The sequence below is a fragment of the Solea solea genome, chromosome 4 (genome assembly GCF_958295425.1).
Source record: "Solea solea chromosome 4, fSolSol10.1, whole genome shotgun sequence".
In the NCBI taxonomy this organism is placed as follows: Eukaryota; Metazoa; Chordata; class Actinopteri; order Pleuronectiformes; family Soleidae; genus Solea; species Solea solea.
Genome location: NC_081137.1, coordinates 10553323 through 10572939, shown reverse-complemented (window position 1 = coordinate 10572939; position 19617 = coordinate 10553323). Strand labels below are relative to the sequence as shown.

At 38.3% G+C, this 19617-nt stretch overlaps 1 protein-coding gene across 4 annotated transcripts; it reads left to right on the top strand.

Annotated features, from left to right (window-relative positions):
• Positions 1-148: 148 nt before the first annotated feature.
• On the top strand, positions 149-16486 carry zc3h12b (zinc finger CCCH-type containing 12B). Of its 4 annotated transcripts, none has more exons than XM_058627266.1 (7): positions 149-235; positions 5729-6323; positions 6408-6505; positions 6604-6743; positions 7676-7910; positions 8345-8451; positions 9513-16486. In XM_058627266.1, the coding sequence occupies exons 2-7, from the start codon at positions 5862-5864 to the stop codon at positions 10937-10939; spliced, it is 2469 nt and encodes an 822-aa protein (XP_058483249.1). In that variant the 5' UTR covers positions 149-235; positions 5729-5861; the 3' UTR covers positions 10940-16486. The 4 variants fall into 4 exon arrangements, with proteins under 4 accessions (XP_058483249.1, XP_058483250.1, XP_058483247.1 ...); XM_058627267.1 differs by having other exon boundaries at positions 5729-6505; positions 9513-10782; positions 11745-16486; XM_058627264.1 differs by having other exon boundaries at positions 5729-6505.
• Positions 16487-19617: the final 3131 nt, after the last annotated feature.

Below are 19617 nucleotides of genomic sequence, written 5' to 3'. Positions count from 1 at the left end.
TCAGCGTTCATGGGAGCATCATTTACAAGATGAATGTTTTTTTTTTTCTCAAACAACGTTCTGTGGTAGAGACATGAAGTTTGTAACGCTGCTGTGATCCCGGTTTGTTTTTTCGCAGCTTTGCTTTACATTACCTGTTTCCATCGCATTATCTGGCAACCCCGACAAAACTGCGACAGAGCCAATGGCAGCAGAACACAAGTGTTCACGCGAAGAGGATGATGACAGCAACAAGGTGAGGTGAACTCCGTGTGAAGTGAACCACGGTCATGGCAGTGATTTACGTGCGGCTCATGTAGAGATGCAAGTCGCACCGCTGTACTGAAACATGAAGTCACCGTGTCAACTTTATCTTAAGTTACTGTTGTATTGATGAATGTTAGCACGCGCTCTGTAGCTAAAGCTAACCGCCGTTAGCAAGCAGGAGTTTGTGTTAGCCTGTGGAGCCACACTGACTTGGGTTAGCATCGCTTCATGTTAGCTACCCCTGCTATGCTAACGTTTCCATTAACTGAGAAGAGCTTCGAGTTGCTTGTCAAGCTGGTTGGTTAGCGTTAACTTAGCGCAACAGTTACCAAACCGCTTTCCAACCGTTTGCGAACAAGAAGGTCGGTTAGGCTATGTAGCTAAAATGTTGACTCTGCAGCTGATGAGTAACGTAATACCAGCGTGTTATCGTGTGCTAACCGTTACTCGGGGCCTAAGGGTTTCAAAGCAGATCATTGTGATCAAACTGGACCACAAACATGATGTCGTTCGCACTAATGTTATCACCTCTCTTGGTGTTAAATGACTGTAAGTATGACATCTCTTGTACTGTCATTTTGATTTACTCATTCATTTCATCCGTCTCTTGATGCTGTTGCTATTGATATTGATATCCAGTTCCTCGGTGTTATTAGTATTGATGATGATGATGATCATTGCAATAGATCCAGAAATGGGAATCTGTTGCACTCTTGAGTAGTTTGCTGAAAGGCATAATGGCTGTTAACTTCATTCTATCTGCTTACTGTGAGCACTGTATTGTAAATTTCTTTCATCAGTTTATAGTGTAAACGTTTCCATGAAGTTCACATCTTCTTTTAGCATTCCTACAGAATTGAGGAAAAAAACAGATACTAGTTAAGTAGATACTCGCATCAACAAGGTAAAGTTGAATGGACCATCATACAAAGTCAGACAGATGGTGGTCATTTTAATATTCCCATTCAGAAGTAAGTAATATTGACAAAAAACTATCAATTTATTTTTCCCTTGTGGAGGTCACTTATATAATGACCAGATTTAATTTTAGATCTTCAATGATCCTTAATACTTGCATGACATAGTAAATAATGAAAATATGACATTGTTAATTGGAGACAGATAGCCAAGACACATTATGAACTAAAAATCACATACTACAATTACATTACAGTTAGTTTGTGCAAGATAAACACAAGATTTAAATTCTTTCTTGGTAAAATGTTGACACACTTGAAAATATCATTTGTCAGTGATGAATATGTATTTTATTGGTTCCTTCTGTTTTAATGCTGACAACAAATCCTCCAAACCCATAGTTTAAAGTTTAATAGCATCCATTGTGTCCATTGTTTTGGGATAGATGCCACTTTGTCATTGCATATATAGCTAAATGGCAGCTTCTTGCCACTGACTGATCGGATTCCTTATTGTAATACAATTATTTCAGATACCACTTTTTTATTTTACATTACAGTTTTGCAATTTTGAAGTGATGAGTATTCCAAAAAGTGATTGCTAATGCTGTCCATGAGTCTATAATCAGTGTCTCACCTGAGTATGTAGGACTTTTTCTGCATTGAATGTCAATATCACTGTGAAGAAAAAATTATAAGGCATATCATTTTAAAGATATTAAGACATCTAACCACCCAGGTAATACAACTCACCATAGTGCAGTTTTTTTCTTGATGTATTGTGGATATATTGTTGGGTCAGCAATGTGAAAGATGGCTTCAGGGACCTGCTTCTACTTGTTGCTATGAAACAACTATACAAGAGAATGCAGAGATAGTCTGGAGGCCTTGCTGAGTCTAAGCCCATGAATCCGAAGGTGGAAGGTAAAGGACTGGAGAGGCTCTGCTTCCTTAACCATGTATGGATGATGTAGTCATCAACTGTCTTGGATGACGGTGAGCTCTGTGAGCATTTATCCTTTTCTGCTGTTAATCAAACATCCCTGCATATCTTTGTTTTTACTATTCAAGCAATAGTTTGTTCATTATCGCCATACTTACTGTGTTGCAGTCCAACATAAATGGACCCTCAATACCTTACATGTCTCCCATTAGTTTCAGTGTCTGTTGAGGATGTTTGTTGTTTCATCATGCTAGAAGTAAAAATCTCTGGCACATACATGGCCATTTTTACACATTTCTAGGGATCCAGATTTTGTTTTCTTCCTTTTCAATGGTCAGAGTCTAATAGATATCTAATTAATCAAATATTTATTGCAAGAAATGCTGCCTCAAGATTTTTGAGTGTGGAGTTGTAATGTAGTGTGGTTCTGCATTTACTGGCTGCCTTAAGAGAGATGATGAGCTGTATTTGTGTTAGTCGTGACTGGTAAAAAGGAGTTAGCTGATGACAAGGCTGTGTTGCTAGGCAACTCACATCATGGGCTGCGCCTCTTGAAGCTCGAAGCTTGCTGTATTCTCTCTGCAAGACTGGGGGAAAGTAATGTACTGTTTCTCTTTGTGAATGCATGTTATTGATTTTAATTATCTACATTTACAAAAAATGCACACTTGTGGAGCTTGTGTTGTGTGGTTTATGCTGCCCCCTCCTCCTATTCCTTATCATCTGTCTGACGGCTTTAGGGGATACAGAGGGGATAACAATGTTCAGCCCACACTTTGTGTGTCTGGCTGGCTTGGAAGTTGCTTGAGTGCCAGTATGGCTTTTGTGCTCATAGATGTGAGCGCTCAGTGTTGTTCTGCAGTACAGGACCAAAACAAACAGGTTTTCACATTGTAAACAATAAGCCTGAGAGACTTGAACGTTAAGTGAAGATTTTTGTATCTGTTTCTTATCATTTAGCGTCTTGGGGATCAGTCAACATAGGGGTGAGGATTTCCATCTACCTCATGATTTGATGATTGAGGGAGGCTACATTAATAACAATTAACAATAATAAAACAATTATTGATTCATCATAATTTTTAATGAATACAAATAAATGTAACAACATATTTCTGAGGAAACCAGAAAAAGATATAGCCGTAGGTGGATTTCTGCTTGGTTTGGCCTGTTTATATGGATGTTTCGTATTTGTGCTAGCAATTATTTTTTAAATTACAATTTTAAACAATGCAATTGTTTAATTTGCAGCTACTGTAGTTGAATTGTTTTTTTATTGCTCTGTGTTCACAAATGAAGTAGTGTGCAATGAAGTAGTTCATATCTTTAATACTGCACTGTGAAACATAACTTTTTTATGCCTCTATTTATTCTTGTTACATTATTTGTATGCTTTGTCCTACATCTGAAAATAAGCTCTGTCAAGCAATACTATCAGACTTGGCTGAGGTAGAGTTTGTGTATACAGCAGCAGAGCAGAAGTGAGTGGTGATAAGAATTCTGTCAAACTGCTGAATGATGAGCACAAAGTTGTCTATCTTGACATAAAAAGAATCTGTTCCCTTGTGCAGCATGGTAATGTCATCAATACAGAGTTATGTAAGGTGCTGGTAGGCTTTGTCACCATTGTAAACTAGGATTTCAATTTTCATGTATTTTCCTTTATCTTTAGTTGAGTGACTTAATAAACATTAGTTGGTTAAAGTGCATTAATCGTGCATGCTCAGAAGACAATGCCTGAGATTATGCTGGGGGGAGGGAGGGCTGATGGCAGTTTTATTGATGGCTCATAATTCAATTAATTAGTTTGAGCCATTCAATATGATTGGATGGTGTTTTTACAAGCCAATCAGGGTGTGAAGAGGATTTTAAGCAATATGGTAAAAAATGCTCCACAAAATGATCTCCCATCCTACCTACCCTACCCCTACTTTGTTTTTTTGCGGCACATCAGTTATGTGAGGCAAATAGGCTGTTGCTTGAAAAATTTGCTTGTGTCAGGCTGCAGAGAAACTCTCTCTCTGATGACATACATTTCACTGTGATACACATATATTAAACCTTAGGAAGAGTGGTCATTTTCTCTCCACATCCAGAATGTTTGTCACGGAGGAAATGTTTTTTTCACTGCACTCAACGATGCATTTGAAAAGTTGTGTTCCACAAGCAGTAGCATCACGGCTCCAGCTGCACTCTCCTCTGACAGAGTCACAGAGCTATGTCCTGGTGAATGTGCAGCTTAGAGGCCGCTTCCATGAGCTTCACTTTAAGGCATTTTGACTTCTCCTGCTAATAGTGGGATTGCTGCAAACAATCCCAAACAATAAACATACAATTTGTTGTTCTACCATGGCCATATTTTCTACTTCTCCATTCTCTAGTTCCACAAACTTAAGCATCAAAACTTAATTCCGAAAAGTTTTTTGTACTATTAATGTGGATTAAAATTGTCTTTAAAAACACAGATATTTAGCTTTTTAGTAGTTCCACATAGAAACCCATTTTAAACTCCAAAAGGTGGATTTTATTCTATTTATTGCTGTGAAAATGTATGAGAGTTATTGTTTCAATGGTGTTTCTTCATGTTTACAATTTATAACAGTTAAATTCCTTTATAGTTTCTCCCTCTGTAGTGTTCGCCACAGCGAATGACACACTTCCTGACACAACCCTCCCATTTAACTTTGCTCAGGGGTAGCCCAGCCTGACCTGGCGGGGATTGAAATCAATCCTGAATTGAAATTTGGAATATCTTATTGCAAATTGAATCACAATCGTAATATCTATTAGGAAAGTTTCACTCACTTTCCCAAAGTTGTCCCAAATTTGCTACCAGGACTATGACACTTACCAAAGGACGACTAGGTGGAATAGAACCAGGTTGTGCCCAAGCCCCTCAGAAGTTCAGTAGGTCTGCACAGTCATATTATAATCACATTGACATCTTTGGCTACTCACGATTAAATGAACGTGATCATCTGGTACTGAAAGTCTGTACTCTGCAATAGAACATGCTGCTGTTCACTACACTACGCAGCTCCAAGTTTCCAGTTTCCTGGATACAGTCTGGACAAGTCGCGTTACTTTAAAACAGATATATTGCACATAACAGAAATCTAATGTCTTGCACAGCACAAGGCAAAGAGTGTTCTCTCTCTATCTCTGTGTGTATGTGTGTTGTTGAGTGAGGAGGCAGACTGAGATGTCGACAGCAGCTGTAGTGTGGAAAATAAGGCATTTTTATTGGTCTACCATAAGGAGGACAGCGAGCAGGAGGTGAGAAGGCTGATGACTCGTAAGCACATTAACAGATGGTAGGATTCTTAGGCTAATTAGTAATTGCACATGAATGTCATTCATATCATGTGTGTGTTTTTGTATGGGCCAATATAAATATAAGGGAACAGATCATTGCTTTCAAAATGACTTTGGTGATAGTTAAATCCAAGTTTTTTGATGTGTGGTTTTATAAGGTGCTGACATGTTTGAGAGGCAAAATAAAAAAAAATAAACTCATCTAACAGTCTGTAAGAAAATGGGGGAAAAAAAGAGTCAAAAAATCCTTGAATTGAACTGATGTTAATAACTCTCTTTTTGCTTTATGTTTATGCTTTCTTTTTAGGATCCCATAGTGTGTTGCTTTGGCCCTACACAAACAGCCTGTAGTGCTAAAGTACAGAGCTGAGTATGATTCCCTGGTTGCGGTGGAGGTGAGGAAGCATGGGGTGGATCTCTGAGGTGTCAAGACAAACGTGATGACAGCATGGTCCTTGTTGGAGAAGCTCAAAATGGAAAAACACTCATGTAGGGAGGAGAACATTGACTCTAGCGAGGCGCAGCATGCCACTGACGAATCTGAGGATGGAAGCAGCTCTGAAAGTGAGTCAGAAGAACGACGACACCAGAGGCTTCAGGTGAACAGCAGCGGCAGCAGCAGCATCTGTAAAAAGTGGGAGGCTGGGGCTGTCACTAAACCACACCGTCAGCTTTGTCGCTCTCCATGCTTGGACCGGCCCAGTTTTTCCCAGAGTAGTACCGCGGTAGATTTCCGTGAGGATGAGAGCAGTGTGGGACCAGGGATCAAGGCTGCCAGTGACAGGGAATACCAGGCCAAGATGGAGTTTGCTTTGAAGTTGGGCTATTCTGGAGAGCAGGTGGAGACTGTGCTCAACAAGCTGGGAGCTGCCGCTTTAATTAATGATGTTCTTGCAGAGTTGGTAAGGCTCGGAAATAAAGTGGAACCTGAAGTTCAACCTTGCAGCAGTACAGCCACACTGATATCACGGTCCCTCTGTGTGAAGGAGATAGTTAGTCCAGAAGTGTCAGTGGAAGAGGAATCTGTGGATACCTATGATAACCTCAGGCCTATTGTCATTGATGGATCAAATGTGGCAATGAGGTAAGACCCTTCCAAACATATAGTGCATTCCTACATAACTGGTATTTTCTTGAGGGTTGGTATGACAATGATGATGCCATTTTTTTTTTCATGTGTAGCCATGGAAACAAAGAAGTGTTCTCTTGCCGTGGGATGCAACTTGCTGTTGAGTGGTTTCGGGAGAAAGGACACAAAGACATCACTGTGTTTGTCCCAGCCTGGCGAAAAGAACAGTCAAGACCTGATGCCCTCATCACAGGTAGTCAAGCTGTTTTGTTCCACTTTGTTTTAATACTAGCATAGTAGCTATATGAATATCTATGGATAACAGTAAAGTATACTTTTTAAGATGAGAGATAAGTGACTTTTATTGCCATTGTACAGAAATACATACAACAAAACTAGGGGTTGCTACAACTGAAGGTGCATTTGATTAAAAGCAATTTGATTATTAGAATAAATAAGCAAACAAGAATAAATATGTCAATAAAATAAATACAATGTTGGCTCATGTGGCTGTCAAGTGTCCTGACGGTCGCTTTATCCTCCACATGAGGGTTGCGTGGGGCGCTGGTGCCAATCCCGGCTAACATAGGGCGAAAGGCGGGTACACCCTGGACAGGTCGCCAGCTGAAGATATTATTCAATTCAATTCAACTTTAACAGATGTGTTCTGTTATCTGTTATGTATTATATGTATGATTTATTACAGAACAGGTCACTAATTGGCAAACCACAGTCTGAATCCAGATCCGGACAGATCCATTATCATACTTCTATGAAAATTGGCACATTTCTACTTAGAGAGTAGATCTCTCATTTCATACAGCAAAAATAGACAAAGAAATGATCTTTTACCACAGTTTCAGCATCTATATCTGCAACATATGTTACAAACTCACCTCCTGTTTCTGTTTTAAAATAAAAGTACCCTGCTGTTTCAGCTCCCTGAATGCATTTAAAAGTGTTGGCCTCTTTTATATTGTTCACCTGACATGAGAAAATCATTTTTTTTGTATACTTCTTTAATTCGATGTTAAATGAACAAAAATATAAAATATTATTTCAGTATACTTGAAAAATTCAGTTCATGGTCATGAATTTGTTCTGCCCCACTGGTGAGACGGTAGGTCTTCATTGTTTTAATTGAATTATAAGCTGTTGTTGATCATTCAAAAACGTCTCTTTCAGATCAAGAAATATTACGCAAGCTGGAAAAAGAGAAGATTCTGGTTTTCACCCCTTCTCGGAGAGTTCAGGGCAGAAGGGTGGTGTGCTATGATGATCGCTTCATAGTGAAGCTGGCTTATGATTCTGATGGAATTATTGTGTCAAATGACAACTACAGAGACCTGCAAAACGAGAAGCCCGAGTGGAAGAAGTTTATAGAAGAGCGCCTCCTAATGTACTCCTTTGTCAATGACAAGTAAGAAACCATTTGTCCAGTTGAAATGTAGGCAACAAGGATATGGTCTTTGAAAGGTCAAAACACAACAAAGTATTTAATGTCAGAAGTCTATGGGTTGCATAGGTCTTACTTTGTAAGAGGTGCAGAGTTGAGATACTTTCCAGCTTGTTAAATTTGAATATGTTCTGCTTTCTTTGCTCCATATAACAAGTACATAAAAAAATAATTTTGGTTTGTGGACAAAAGACATTTGAGACCATCATTCTGAGGTGTGGGAAACACTTATTAACAATTAACATCTTCTGACTTTTCAAACAACTTTCAATAAATTGAGAAAATAGTCAACATGCAAATCATTTATGCAAATAATTGTTAGTTGCAGCCCTAGCTATTGCCCAACCCTATTCTGGAATATTAAAGTTGACATTTAACTAATAAATAAATGTTAACAGGTTTATGCCACCTGATGATCCTCTGGGAAGACATGGTCCAAGCCTGGAAAATTTCCTCCGCAAACGCCCTGTTGTTCCAGAGCACAAAAAACAACCCTGCCCCTATGGTAAGTTCACCAAATGTCTTTTAAAACTTTAGTCTGCAGTTGGTTATTGAAACTGTTTTGTTTTGTTTGTTGAAATCGTCTTCATATCCTAATTGTCATAAATAAATACATTTTGGAGGAAACTTAAGCCCTTCCAATACTGTAATAAACGTGACCAGTCATTTCAGACTAAACATACACTGGCAGATCTAAGTGACAACTTGGTCTGCCTACTTGTTTGGGTCTTAATGAAAATGTCAGGTGATTTAGCATCAGTGTAGCTTTCCTCACCATGCTCTCTCCTCCATTCTTCTTCTTCTTCTAATAGTGTGTTCTCTTGTATTTTGAGGCCGAAACTTTGATGAGAGAGCAGACAGGAAGAGGGTGGGATGTGTTGGGTTGCATTAGTCACTGTTGCAACCTTTTACAGACTCCTACACAGGATTTTTCCCCTCATGGCTACATCCACACTACTCAATTTTTGTTTACAAATGTGTAAATTTGGGGGCACACTTCCCTAGCTTTTTTTAATAAAGGTAATGGAAAAGTTTATAAACGCTGCTAGCTCAGTTTATTGATAAATGCGGGGAGCTGTGTTTTTCAGGGTTCCCACGGTCATGCCATCTCTAAAGGTTATGCAATTAGAAAAAGTGTTTTCCAGGTTTGGAATTAAGTGAATGTTTTGCGAAAGTTTTTTTACTTAGGGCTAGACTAATCCGATACTTAATAAATAAACTTGAAAATATGCTAAACAAAATAAAGCAGTTTAGCAGTTTAATTAACAAGAACTAGCAAAAATACTTAAATCACTAATAACACTAATAACACTATCAAACCAATAACTAAATGTTCCTTGTTGTTGTACTTGATTGGTGATGTGCCTTTAAAACGTTTTTTAAATGAAAACAGTGGTATGGATGTAGCCCCAGACAACTTTTTTTACTGATTGAACGTGAAAAAGTTTTTAACAAATAATATTAAATATTACCAAAATGAATGACCCACTATTCCATATTTGACAGTACAATGCATGAATTGTCATCCTCTTTTCTTCTTCTGACCTTTTTTTTTTTTAAAAAAAGGGAAAAAGTGCACATATGGACACAAGTGCAAGTACTATCATCCCGAGCGTGTGAACCAGCCACAGCGCTCAGTGGCCGATGAACTACGAGCCTTTGCCAAGTTGTCTGCAGTGAAGACGATGAGCGAGGGGGCTTTGGTGAAATGCGGCACTGGTCCAGCAGCTGCAAAGGGGGACAGCAGCTCGGAGGCCAAACGCGTGGCACCCAAACGTCAGTCTGACCCCAGTATTCGCGCAGTGGCCTGTGAACCTTCAGAGGCACTGTCTGTCATTAGGAAGTCTGAGACAAATTCAGTGCCTTCCCTCGTCTCTGCTCTCAGTGTGCCCACCATGCAGCCTCCTAAGAGCCATGCAGCTGGGGCCTTGAACACACGATCAGCCAGCAGTCCAGTGCCAGGGTCTCTACAGTTTGCTCACAGTTCTCTGGAGCACATGTCCAGTGTGCAGTACCCTCCCATTTTAGTTACTAACAGTCATGGCGCCTCTGTTACATACAGTGACCAGTTCCCAAAATACGACTCGGTTAGTGACCATGGATATTACTCACTGCACAGTGATTTTTCAAACATGAGCATGAGCAGCATGCAAAATGTTGATAGTTTCTGTAGCATGGAGCATGAGCATGGTGTGTATCAGAGAAATCTCAGCCACTGCCCTGAATCCTGCCTGAGCCATTCAAACAGCGACTCCTTCTCCTCCTATGTGGACCTATACCCAAGTTCTGTGGACAGCAGCCTGGAGGAGAGCATGAAGGGACAGCAGCAGTCTCCTGCTCAGGGCAGAATGCACACTTTCTCACATGGGTTTCGCCATGAAGCGCTGACCAGGGTACAGAGTTATGGACCAGAGGAACCCAAGCAGGGCCCCCGTAAGCAGTCTGGGTCTCATCTAGCACCACATATCCAACACGTTGCTGTGGGAGCCAGATCTAGCTGTCCTGGAGACTATCCCCTAACTCAGACTGCCCTGCCACCTCTGTCCTCACAGCCATCACGCTCACTTGGTATGACCCGTATGGACAGTATATCAGACTCACGACTATATGAGAGCAACCCAATGAGACATAGACGACCTCCACTGTGTCGTGAGCAGCATGCAAGCTGGGACCCTCTGCCTTGTGGTAATGAGTCCTATGGCTATCATTCATATCCACTGAGTAACAGCCTGATGCCATGTTGTGAGCGAGTGATGGTCCGCAGCATGCCTGACAAAATGGAACAAATCTGGAACTCGCCATGGGAAACCCTGTCTGCAGCTGAACACCAAGACCGGTATGTTATCCCAGAGCACCAGTATCAAACATATCGGAACCTCTGTAACATCTTTCCCGCTTACATAGTGCACTCAGTCATGGAGAAGAATCCTCATTTGACAGACCCACAGCAACTCGCTGCCGTTATTGTTACAAAACTAAGGTCGTGCCACTGAGCAATTTTAACATAGGACACACTCAGAAATGATGAGATGAGGGAAATACTGAAGGGATTTTTATTTGCAAAGATAAGCCACTTGTTTAAGGTTGCTGCATGTGCAACGTCTACCCTCAGGAGTTAGTAATTTTTAAGTGTCTGATGGAAAATCTGATTTTACATCACTATAATTACAGAGACCTAAGTTTCTCCCATAAGTTTAATTTGAATTTTGAGTTGTTTGACATGTGAAATATGGTGATGTTCATGTCAGGTTCTATCGTATTAGAATGACGGTTCATAACACATTCATACAACCTGAGCAGGAGCTGCATAGCAGCTTTCCATCATAACCTTCAACACAATAGAAATATATTGGGAATGAGCCGATATGATACTTCTGTTTAGGGATCAGATACTCATCAAAATCTCTGGATCAGATATCGAGAAGAACATGCAAAATCTGAAGAAAAAAAGTGTAAAATTACAATATCGAAAAATATCTTATCAGACATGGAAAAGTGATATCGAGCCATCCCTAAAAACAGTCCTGGGCTTTTGAAAGTCTTTTTGATCACTTCACCTTTGATTGAATACATTGTAGATAAAATTATATTTAACCCCTTTTTTTCAAGATTTGATGAACAACGGAAGTACGGGAGATATTCAGGACTAATGGAGCTAGATAGTGTAATAGTAAACCTTGTGCTAATGTGAGTTATTGTGACTCATATCTAAGTCAGTATTACTGTGTTTTCATTTTAAATCCGCACAATGTAGGATTTCAACCTTCAAATAACTGTTAATACATCAACTTATAACAGGGTGAAGGTCCCCTCTGTCAAAGTCTGAGCTGGTCTGCATCGCCTGCTTTGGAACTTTATAACTTCTGGTTTCAGGTCCATGCAACAGAAAGAACAACATTCTACTTTACAGCATATGTCACCGCCTTACTGGCTACTGTACCTGGTCTGAAGACATGGTTGTTTGTACATTAGAAGTCCTGCTTCAGAGTTCAACAGTATTGTGTTACCTTGACATATATTTTATAACAGTTGTAACAAATAGTACCATTCATCAACTGTGGGGGGAGCCTGTGAGCAAATCCAACATTGTGTTACTTTAAAATAGTGTTTTCAGATAAAGTCCATGCTAACACAGCTAAAAACGTCTATCTCGTCCCCATCCAGTTACACCAATGCTCAGCAACATCTTCCATATTTGCCTTATTTGATTTGACATGCACATACTTTAACACACCTACTCCATATACATCCTTGTTTATGAAGCTCTTGTTCAGGCTCTCTGAATGTTATAAAAGAATCGTAAGTGCAGTTTCTGGTGCAGTGGAACTATATATAACAGAGCTTATGTCTATGTGTGCTTCTTTTTATTCTGTGATTTTATTTTGAAGATAAGTAAGAAGGAGAAAGGCACATAACCTCACAGCATGAACTCCAACGTTTAATGGCCTTATATCTGAATGACCTCACGCTTAAGTCATTGACTGATGGGTTTCAATCAAAGGCATTGAAGCCTCTTATATACTTTCAAATGTAAAGCACTATCTCAGTATCTAAAGAGATCTATTTTCTCAGCCTCACTGAATTAACAAAGCTACTATTTTGGTAGATCTTGAACGTGCACAACACAAGTCAAAAAGGAGATTTGACTTGTTACAGATGTGCACATATTATGTACATATAATCACACAAAAGCCATTATTTCAGAGTCATTTATAAGCTGCTAAATAATGCCAAAAAGATAGTTTATATAGTGTTGGTGTTCTACATAACTTAACATTTTGGTTCACAGAATTGATTGGATTATAGACTTGACATCTGTTTAGATCATTTCCTATTGTGTACAGCAACCTTTCTGGTTTTAGTGGAATTTTCTATTTATATACTTGTCTATTTTGTTGTGCTGATTCTTTTCATTGTGAAGAGATTCAAAATATATTTGGTTCAACCAGTAGCTCTAAGTGACGGTTTGTCAGTGGAGCTTTTTCAGAAACAGGTTAATGTTGGTTTAAAGACGACTTTGGCATGCGCTTGAGTGGTCCGTGATTCCCGGTGTTTGTCATAGACTTACAAGTGAAAAATGAGAACACAAGTGCATCTGTCATATCATATTTAACCTGTTTCTGATGTGCATGTCAACTAGTGAAACTTTGGAAATTCATTACACAGGCCTCATCTGTTATGAGATATGGGCAAGATGCAGCAATTTTCTATGAAAAGATTGAATCAGTCTTGACGCCACAGTTAAAATGTTTGCACAAGGAATTAAAAAAAAAAAAGACTGTAAATTTGACTCTTTTGTTGTATTTGTCAGATAAAATGATCGAAACCTGTTTGAAACAGTTTGGCCTTGGAGCTGGTTGATTTTGTGTCAAGTATGAAGTTTCGATAATTGTATAAAAAAAACAAGTTAATGCTAGTAGGAAGTATGGTGGAGATGAAGTTTGTCTCCTTTTTTGGGGTAGATTGCTCAAATACAGACACACAGTCCACATCACACATGCGAGCAGTCTCTAAGGAAAGGATCGTGGACGGGTTTGGATGTGCCTTGCAGCACATTGCTCTCAGGATGCTTTTCGGTTTTCTACATTTTAGTCTTTTATTCTGCCAAAAACCAATGGTTGGAGGCAATGTTCTACTCTGGTCTAGTAGTGATATATATATTTTGTGAAAATTCTACATGTAACATGTAGTATCTTAACATTTTGTTGTGTACAGTTGTATGTGGAGATGGCATTGCAAAGCCTTTTTTGTGTATATCCTTGTTATGCACCTCAAGATGTAGTAAACGGAGCTAAGAGGGTGACTTTACGTGATGCTGCCTCAGATGGGATAATGTTTGTGTTTGAAAAAGTTCCCATGCGGAAGGTGAACATGAGTGTCGAGCTGGGCAATATGGGGGAAAAAATCTTATTACAATATACTTTTTTAATACCATTTGATATTGATATAAATCAAATCAATATGTCCGTAAGGCTGGGCGATATGGCTTATAAATAATATCTGGATATTTTTTAGGCTATATCCCCATATAGGCGATATATGGGGATATAAAGCTGCACGGGTCATATCTCTGACTCAAGAAAAGGATTATTTTTTGTGTTTATTACCTTTCATTTCAGATAATACCTGGTTTATTTCTTTGGCTTTTTAATGTTAAATGAAGGATATTTTTGTGTGTTAGAAACAATGACACTGACTATAAATATGGTCAAATTCTGCTATAACATAAATAATTACGCTTAAAATTAAAGAAATGTTATTAAGTGACCTATTTTAAATATAATTTTGTTAATTCCATGATTGTTTTAATCAATATATAATATTGAATTTATAATATTTAGTGTATTTCACAAATGTGTTTATCAATGCAACAGCCTTTAAAACCAGGAAAAATCATCACAGGAACCTTATCATGATATGATGACATCCAAAAATCTAAGACCATATATTGTCACATGTCACTTTATAGATAACATATTGATATATTGCCCAGCCTTATGTGGGTGTTTGGTAAGCAGCTGAAATATTTAATATCCTTTTATTATTTTACAATAGTTGATTACCTGGCAATTGATGAGTTGATGATCTTGTTTGGACATCATTAGGCTAAACCTATGGCTTAATTAATGAGGCTCATTATCAGTGTAGTGCAAGAAGAATTAAACCTACAAATGCAGAGAAGTTGTACCATATAAAGACAACCTCAAGGTGATGCTTGGGAGTGTATTTGAAGGGATTGCCTAGTATCAGTTTTCTTTTCAGTGTGGTTGTATGAGGTACTCACTAATTTTCAGTGCTGACTGCCCTTTGTCCAGCCCCTAGGCTGAGAACCAGATACTCACACTCAAAGAAAGTGGCTATCTTAAGAATGTGTTTGCTGCTTTATCTCACCGATGGCCTTTTCTGTCTTGAAACTGAAGTTTCAGTCATTTCCTTAACTGCTCACTCTCCCACACCATTGAGAAATTCAGCAATTTTACAACATGCTCCACAGGAGTCGTTGCCTCCATTAGTAGGTTCAGATCTGTAATTTTGTCACTGCAGTGTTTGAAATCCTTCCCTGTTTGGATTTACCTTATTGATGCAAGCACCAACAGCTCCTGTGTCCCCATGTGCTTAAAACGCAGATGTTAAAGAGTGAGCATTTTAAAAAGTTTCCAGCTAGAAAAAAGAGAAATTAAGAGTGTCAGTGCCTCATACAACCAGAATCCAGAAAACCTGGACTATTACTATAAAGGGAAATTCCACATAATTTCAGGACTCTGGTAAAGTGCCCTGCTTAATATTATTGGAGTGCATGAATGAGCATTACAAATTTACAGTTTTGTATTGCATGGGGTTCCCTTGTGTTAAAGATGCCATAATGCATCAAGTAAAAAAAAAATTGACAAGAGGACAGATTTTGTTGTTTTGATGTTTTATTATAAGAAATATTTAAAAACACAAGACGCTGATGCAGATTGCACAAAGTTCAGCTGCGTTTTTGACGGCATCAAAGACCTGTTTGTTTATCCTTTGATTTTAGGAAAGTGTTTGGAATTTACAAAGAAGAAAATGGTTTGAAAACTTTTAATCTGAGTGGTATTACGGGGCTAACTGTGTGAGCCCGATTTTGTCTCATTGGTGGTGTTTAAAAAAAATTATATATTTCTTCAAAATGTTTAAGTTCAATTGTGGCAAATGAGCAGACACTAAGGTTAAAAAAAAAGAGAAAAAAAAGTTGAATGTGTTTCGCCCACATGAATTTTGGGCTTTGCTGACTTTGTATTTTCATGAAAACTGACATGGCCACCTGAGGCCGTCTGTCTGTTCATGAGAAGGTGAAACAAACTGCCTACATGTTTCTTCATGTGAAACAATCAGATTGCAAGGCTGCTGTCAAGGTTGTTTCTGGCATTTGGCTGAAGGTTTGCGTGCCGTCCTTTCTTCTTGAGATAGTCGAATCATCATAGATAATTTTAAAAAAAAAGTACAAAATGTTAAATAAAGGATAGTGTCTCTGGCTAAAACTAAGACCTCATCTTTCTCGACCACATTAGGCAAAATTGATTTCTTGTGAGAGTAAGATCTTCCTTTAACTTGGAATAGTCCATTGCCCAGATGAACTTTTTAACAATTATAGTATAGGATATGACACAAACCTACTCCAGCTTTTTTGTAGCTTTTTTTGAAGTTGTAAGACTTCCCTGAAATGTTATTTTGGTAAATATTTTTGAGTAATGTGCTGTGCCAGTTAATGATCTCTGAGCTGTGATTTAAGTTGAATTTAACCATAAAATTGGATATGAACTTTATTATATTTTCCTTTTCAACAATACTATTTTTATTGTATTGTATATATTTACTGTGTACGCACTACATTTCGAGCCCCTAAATTTCCTCAGTTTCTGACACAGTGGTGCGCCGTGTGAATTTCTGACAAAAAGATAATGTGCACTCATGATCAATGCCGTTTTAAAGGGATATCTCAAGTGTAGTTGTATGAGACACCTGGTCAGTGCTGACCAGCATAATATGGGCATGCTTGTTGTTACTGAAAATACATTAGTCACTCCCCCTCACCGAAGTCCACAGAGAAAAGTAGCCATTTTACATTAAGAGACACAAAAGTTGTTGATCCACTGCTGCCTCCATGAGTAAGTTTGGACATGTTATTTTGTGACATTCATGTTTGAAATCCTTAATTTGGATCTATGTTACTGACACAAACTTACTAAAAGATGCAGCAGTTGACCAATTGTGTTGCTGGCTAAAAACACAGTTTTTCCTCTACGGAGTCTGGTAAAGTAGAGTGAGCACATTAAAGGGTTCAGTTTACTTCAGTGGGAAAACGGCAGGATAAAGTGGCAGACATATTCTGTAGTGAAAGTGAACATGCCTGTTTTATGCTTGTTCTTGGCCCAGGGGCCCAGCAGGGGGCGTCCACAGCACACGCAGCACTGCTTTAGTGTGTCAGAACCTCATACAACCACATTTTAATAGACCTGAATGATCACTTAAAGCTGTTTGAGTTGTGTCCCTGTTCTTCAGGCGACCTCCAGAGAGAGTTTTCACTGGGCCATACACTACTTCCAAGCTCAAGGTAAAATCCTCACAATCACAGCAAAAATGCTCGTATTTGAATTTGTTTTGCCAGAACATTTCACTAAAGGTGAGAATGGTGGCTCACAGTCGCCACCCTCCCTTTCTAAGTGCCGCAAACAACTAAGCCACAAATGTCTAGAATTGACTTTTGCTTGTTGATACAAATTGTATCTATACCTTGAATGTAAAAAAAAAAAAATGAAATGTAAAATATGAAAATAGTTTTATTTAAATGAAGGGGAAAACAATCAATGCCATAATGTTTGTGACACTGTGTGTCACTGGGAGTAGCCCATTGGTATGTACTAATTCTTACCGGGTACAGTAGTTAAATAATAGGGACACTTACCTGCTTGCTGGAAACACAGATGCCCTGTGTAGAGCAGTAAGCATCATGTCCTCCCTGTACATAGTCATGAAAGTGTGTGTGTATACATATTTAGGAGAAATTTAAGAGATGCTTAGATAATTTCTGTGTTGTAACCTGTGCAACTCGTATTAGTGTATCTATTTTCTCTCAGCCGGTGCATCTCCTTAATGCTATTTTAATCAGAATTTCAATATTTTTGGATATATTTTGCCTAACAAAACATGCCAAAGGTTTTTCTTGGGTGGCTTTGTCATCTTTGATATCAACATGTGGGTTTGTCATGCAATGAATTCTATATTTGGGAGGATTTCTTTAATGAAGATTAAGCCAAGAGTAAATAAACACAAATCTGTCTGTTGGGCTGCGACTGCAGATTATTTTCATAATCGGTCAATTATTTTCTAGATTAATTGTGTAATTATCTGGTCAAAACATGTTGATCAGTGTTTGTAGAAACCTCAAAACTATGTTCTCAAATGTCTTGTTTGGTCCACAAACCAAAATGATTAAAAAAAACCAGAAAATATTCAACTTTAAGAAGCTGAAGCATCTGAGAGGAAAACATTAAAACTGATTATGATTAATATAAAAATGAGTTGACAATTAATTGTGTCAACTAATAATCAATTAATAGTTGCAGCCCTACTAGTCTGGCATTTAAAAATGGTTCAAGGAAACGTATACATGCTGCAATCTGCAGTGTCAGTTTTCACTCAGATTTGTGTTTGTCACAGATTCTTTTCAAACTGAGTTTATTCCGATGTTTGGCAGTTGATTTAATGACTGACTGCATGTTGACAAAGCATAGATGTGTTAAATTGTGACTTTTTTCAACTATTAAATTACTCAGTTGTAATTTAAAGTTGACTCTGATATATAATATTGAAGTAGTAGTTCATAATATATGGAATTGTGGCTGTATTGCGGTGCTGACAGACAGTCGGTGCTGACAGTGGTGCATTGACCCTGCACCGAGAACCGGCTTGAAAACATGGCTGTCAGAGGAAACATGAGGAAAAACAGATTTTACCTACTTAAAAAAAGGCGAACCCTAATAGGCTTGACACCTGCTTATGTGTACAATATCTTCAGGATATTTTGCCACATAAGACTTTTCCAACCTGAAACCGAAGTTTATAAAGTGCTCACTTTCCCACAGCAAAGTCCATAGAGAAACTCACTATTTTCTTCCGAGGTTTTTGTCACTTAGGCAAATTTAAATGAAGGACTTCACATACTTGTGAACTTTTACCTCCATGTCTCAAGCTGGTTCTCATTTCAGTGTCAGTAGCTCACACTATCACACTTGAAAAAAGCCTAAACTATCTCTTGAAAATGAAATAGTAAATGATTTATGGCTGAGATGAGACCAAAGTGATTTGATGTTATGATAATTCGATCAAACACAGAATAAAACATGAGCAGTGCAGATTCAACTACAATAAAATCACACACCCATTTGACACTGATTGTACATATAGTGCACACACACACACACTGTACTTCTCAGGTTAAGCCACACCCATTTAAAGTCACATACTGGGTTTGTTTGGGTTTGAGGAAACCGAGAGGTCAAATTTCAGAAGTGGTTTAAGTAGACCACGAGGGTCTACTTAAACCATGTAAAAAACGTTTGCCATGTAAAAAGGGGGAAATGTTTAAAATATATATATATCTATATATATTTTATTTGTTCGTTTATATTGTGTTGTGATCTGCAGTATTGTAATCCACGCTAACTGGAATAAGTTCCTTTTATAGGCCAAAATGTATAAAAGTACAGTAGAATATTTGGGTCTGTGGGCTCAAACAAAATGTAAGTCTTAATGACAAAATGTGTTTCTCTTGATTAATAAAGACATTTTCTGTTTATACTCCGTGTGTGTGCATACATTCATTCAGTTTTTAATGGATAAATTGGTTTAATGTAAGAGAACACTAACATGTTTTTTTAAATGTATTTTATGTTGACAAAGACTGAAGTGAAGAAAGGTAAGCAAACATGCATAACAAAGTCAATGTTTTCAGTGTCTGGAAACCCAGATATACATTTTGGATTTATATCTGTCTATATATCTAATCCCCATATAACATGTTTTTGGACTGTGGGAGGAAACCTGAGAACCTGGACGAAACCCATGCACACATGGTGAGAATATGCAAACTCCATGCAGAAAGACCCTTGTTCCAGTCTTCTTGCTGCAGAGGCAAGAGTGC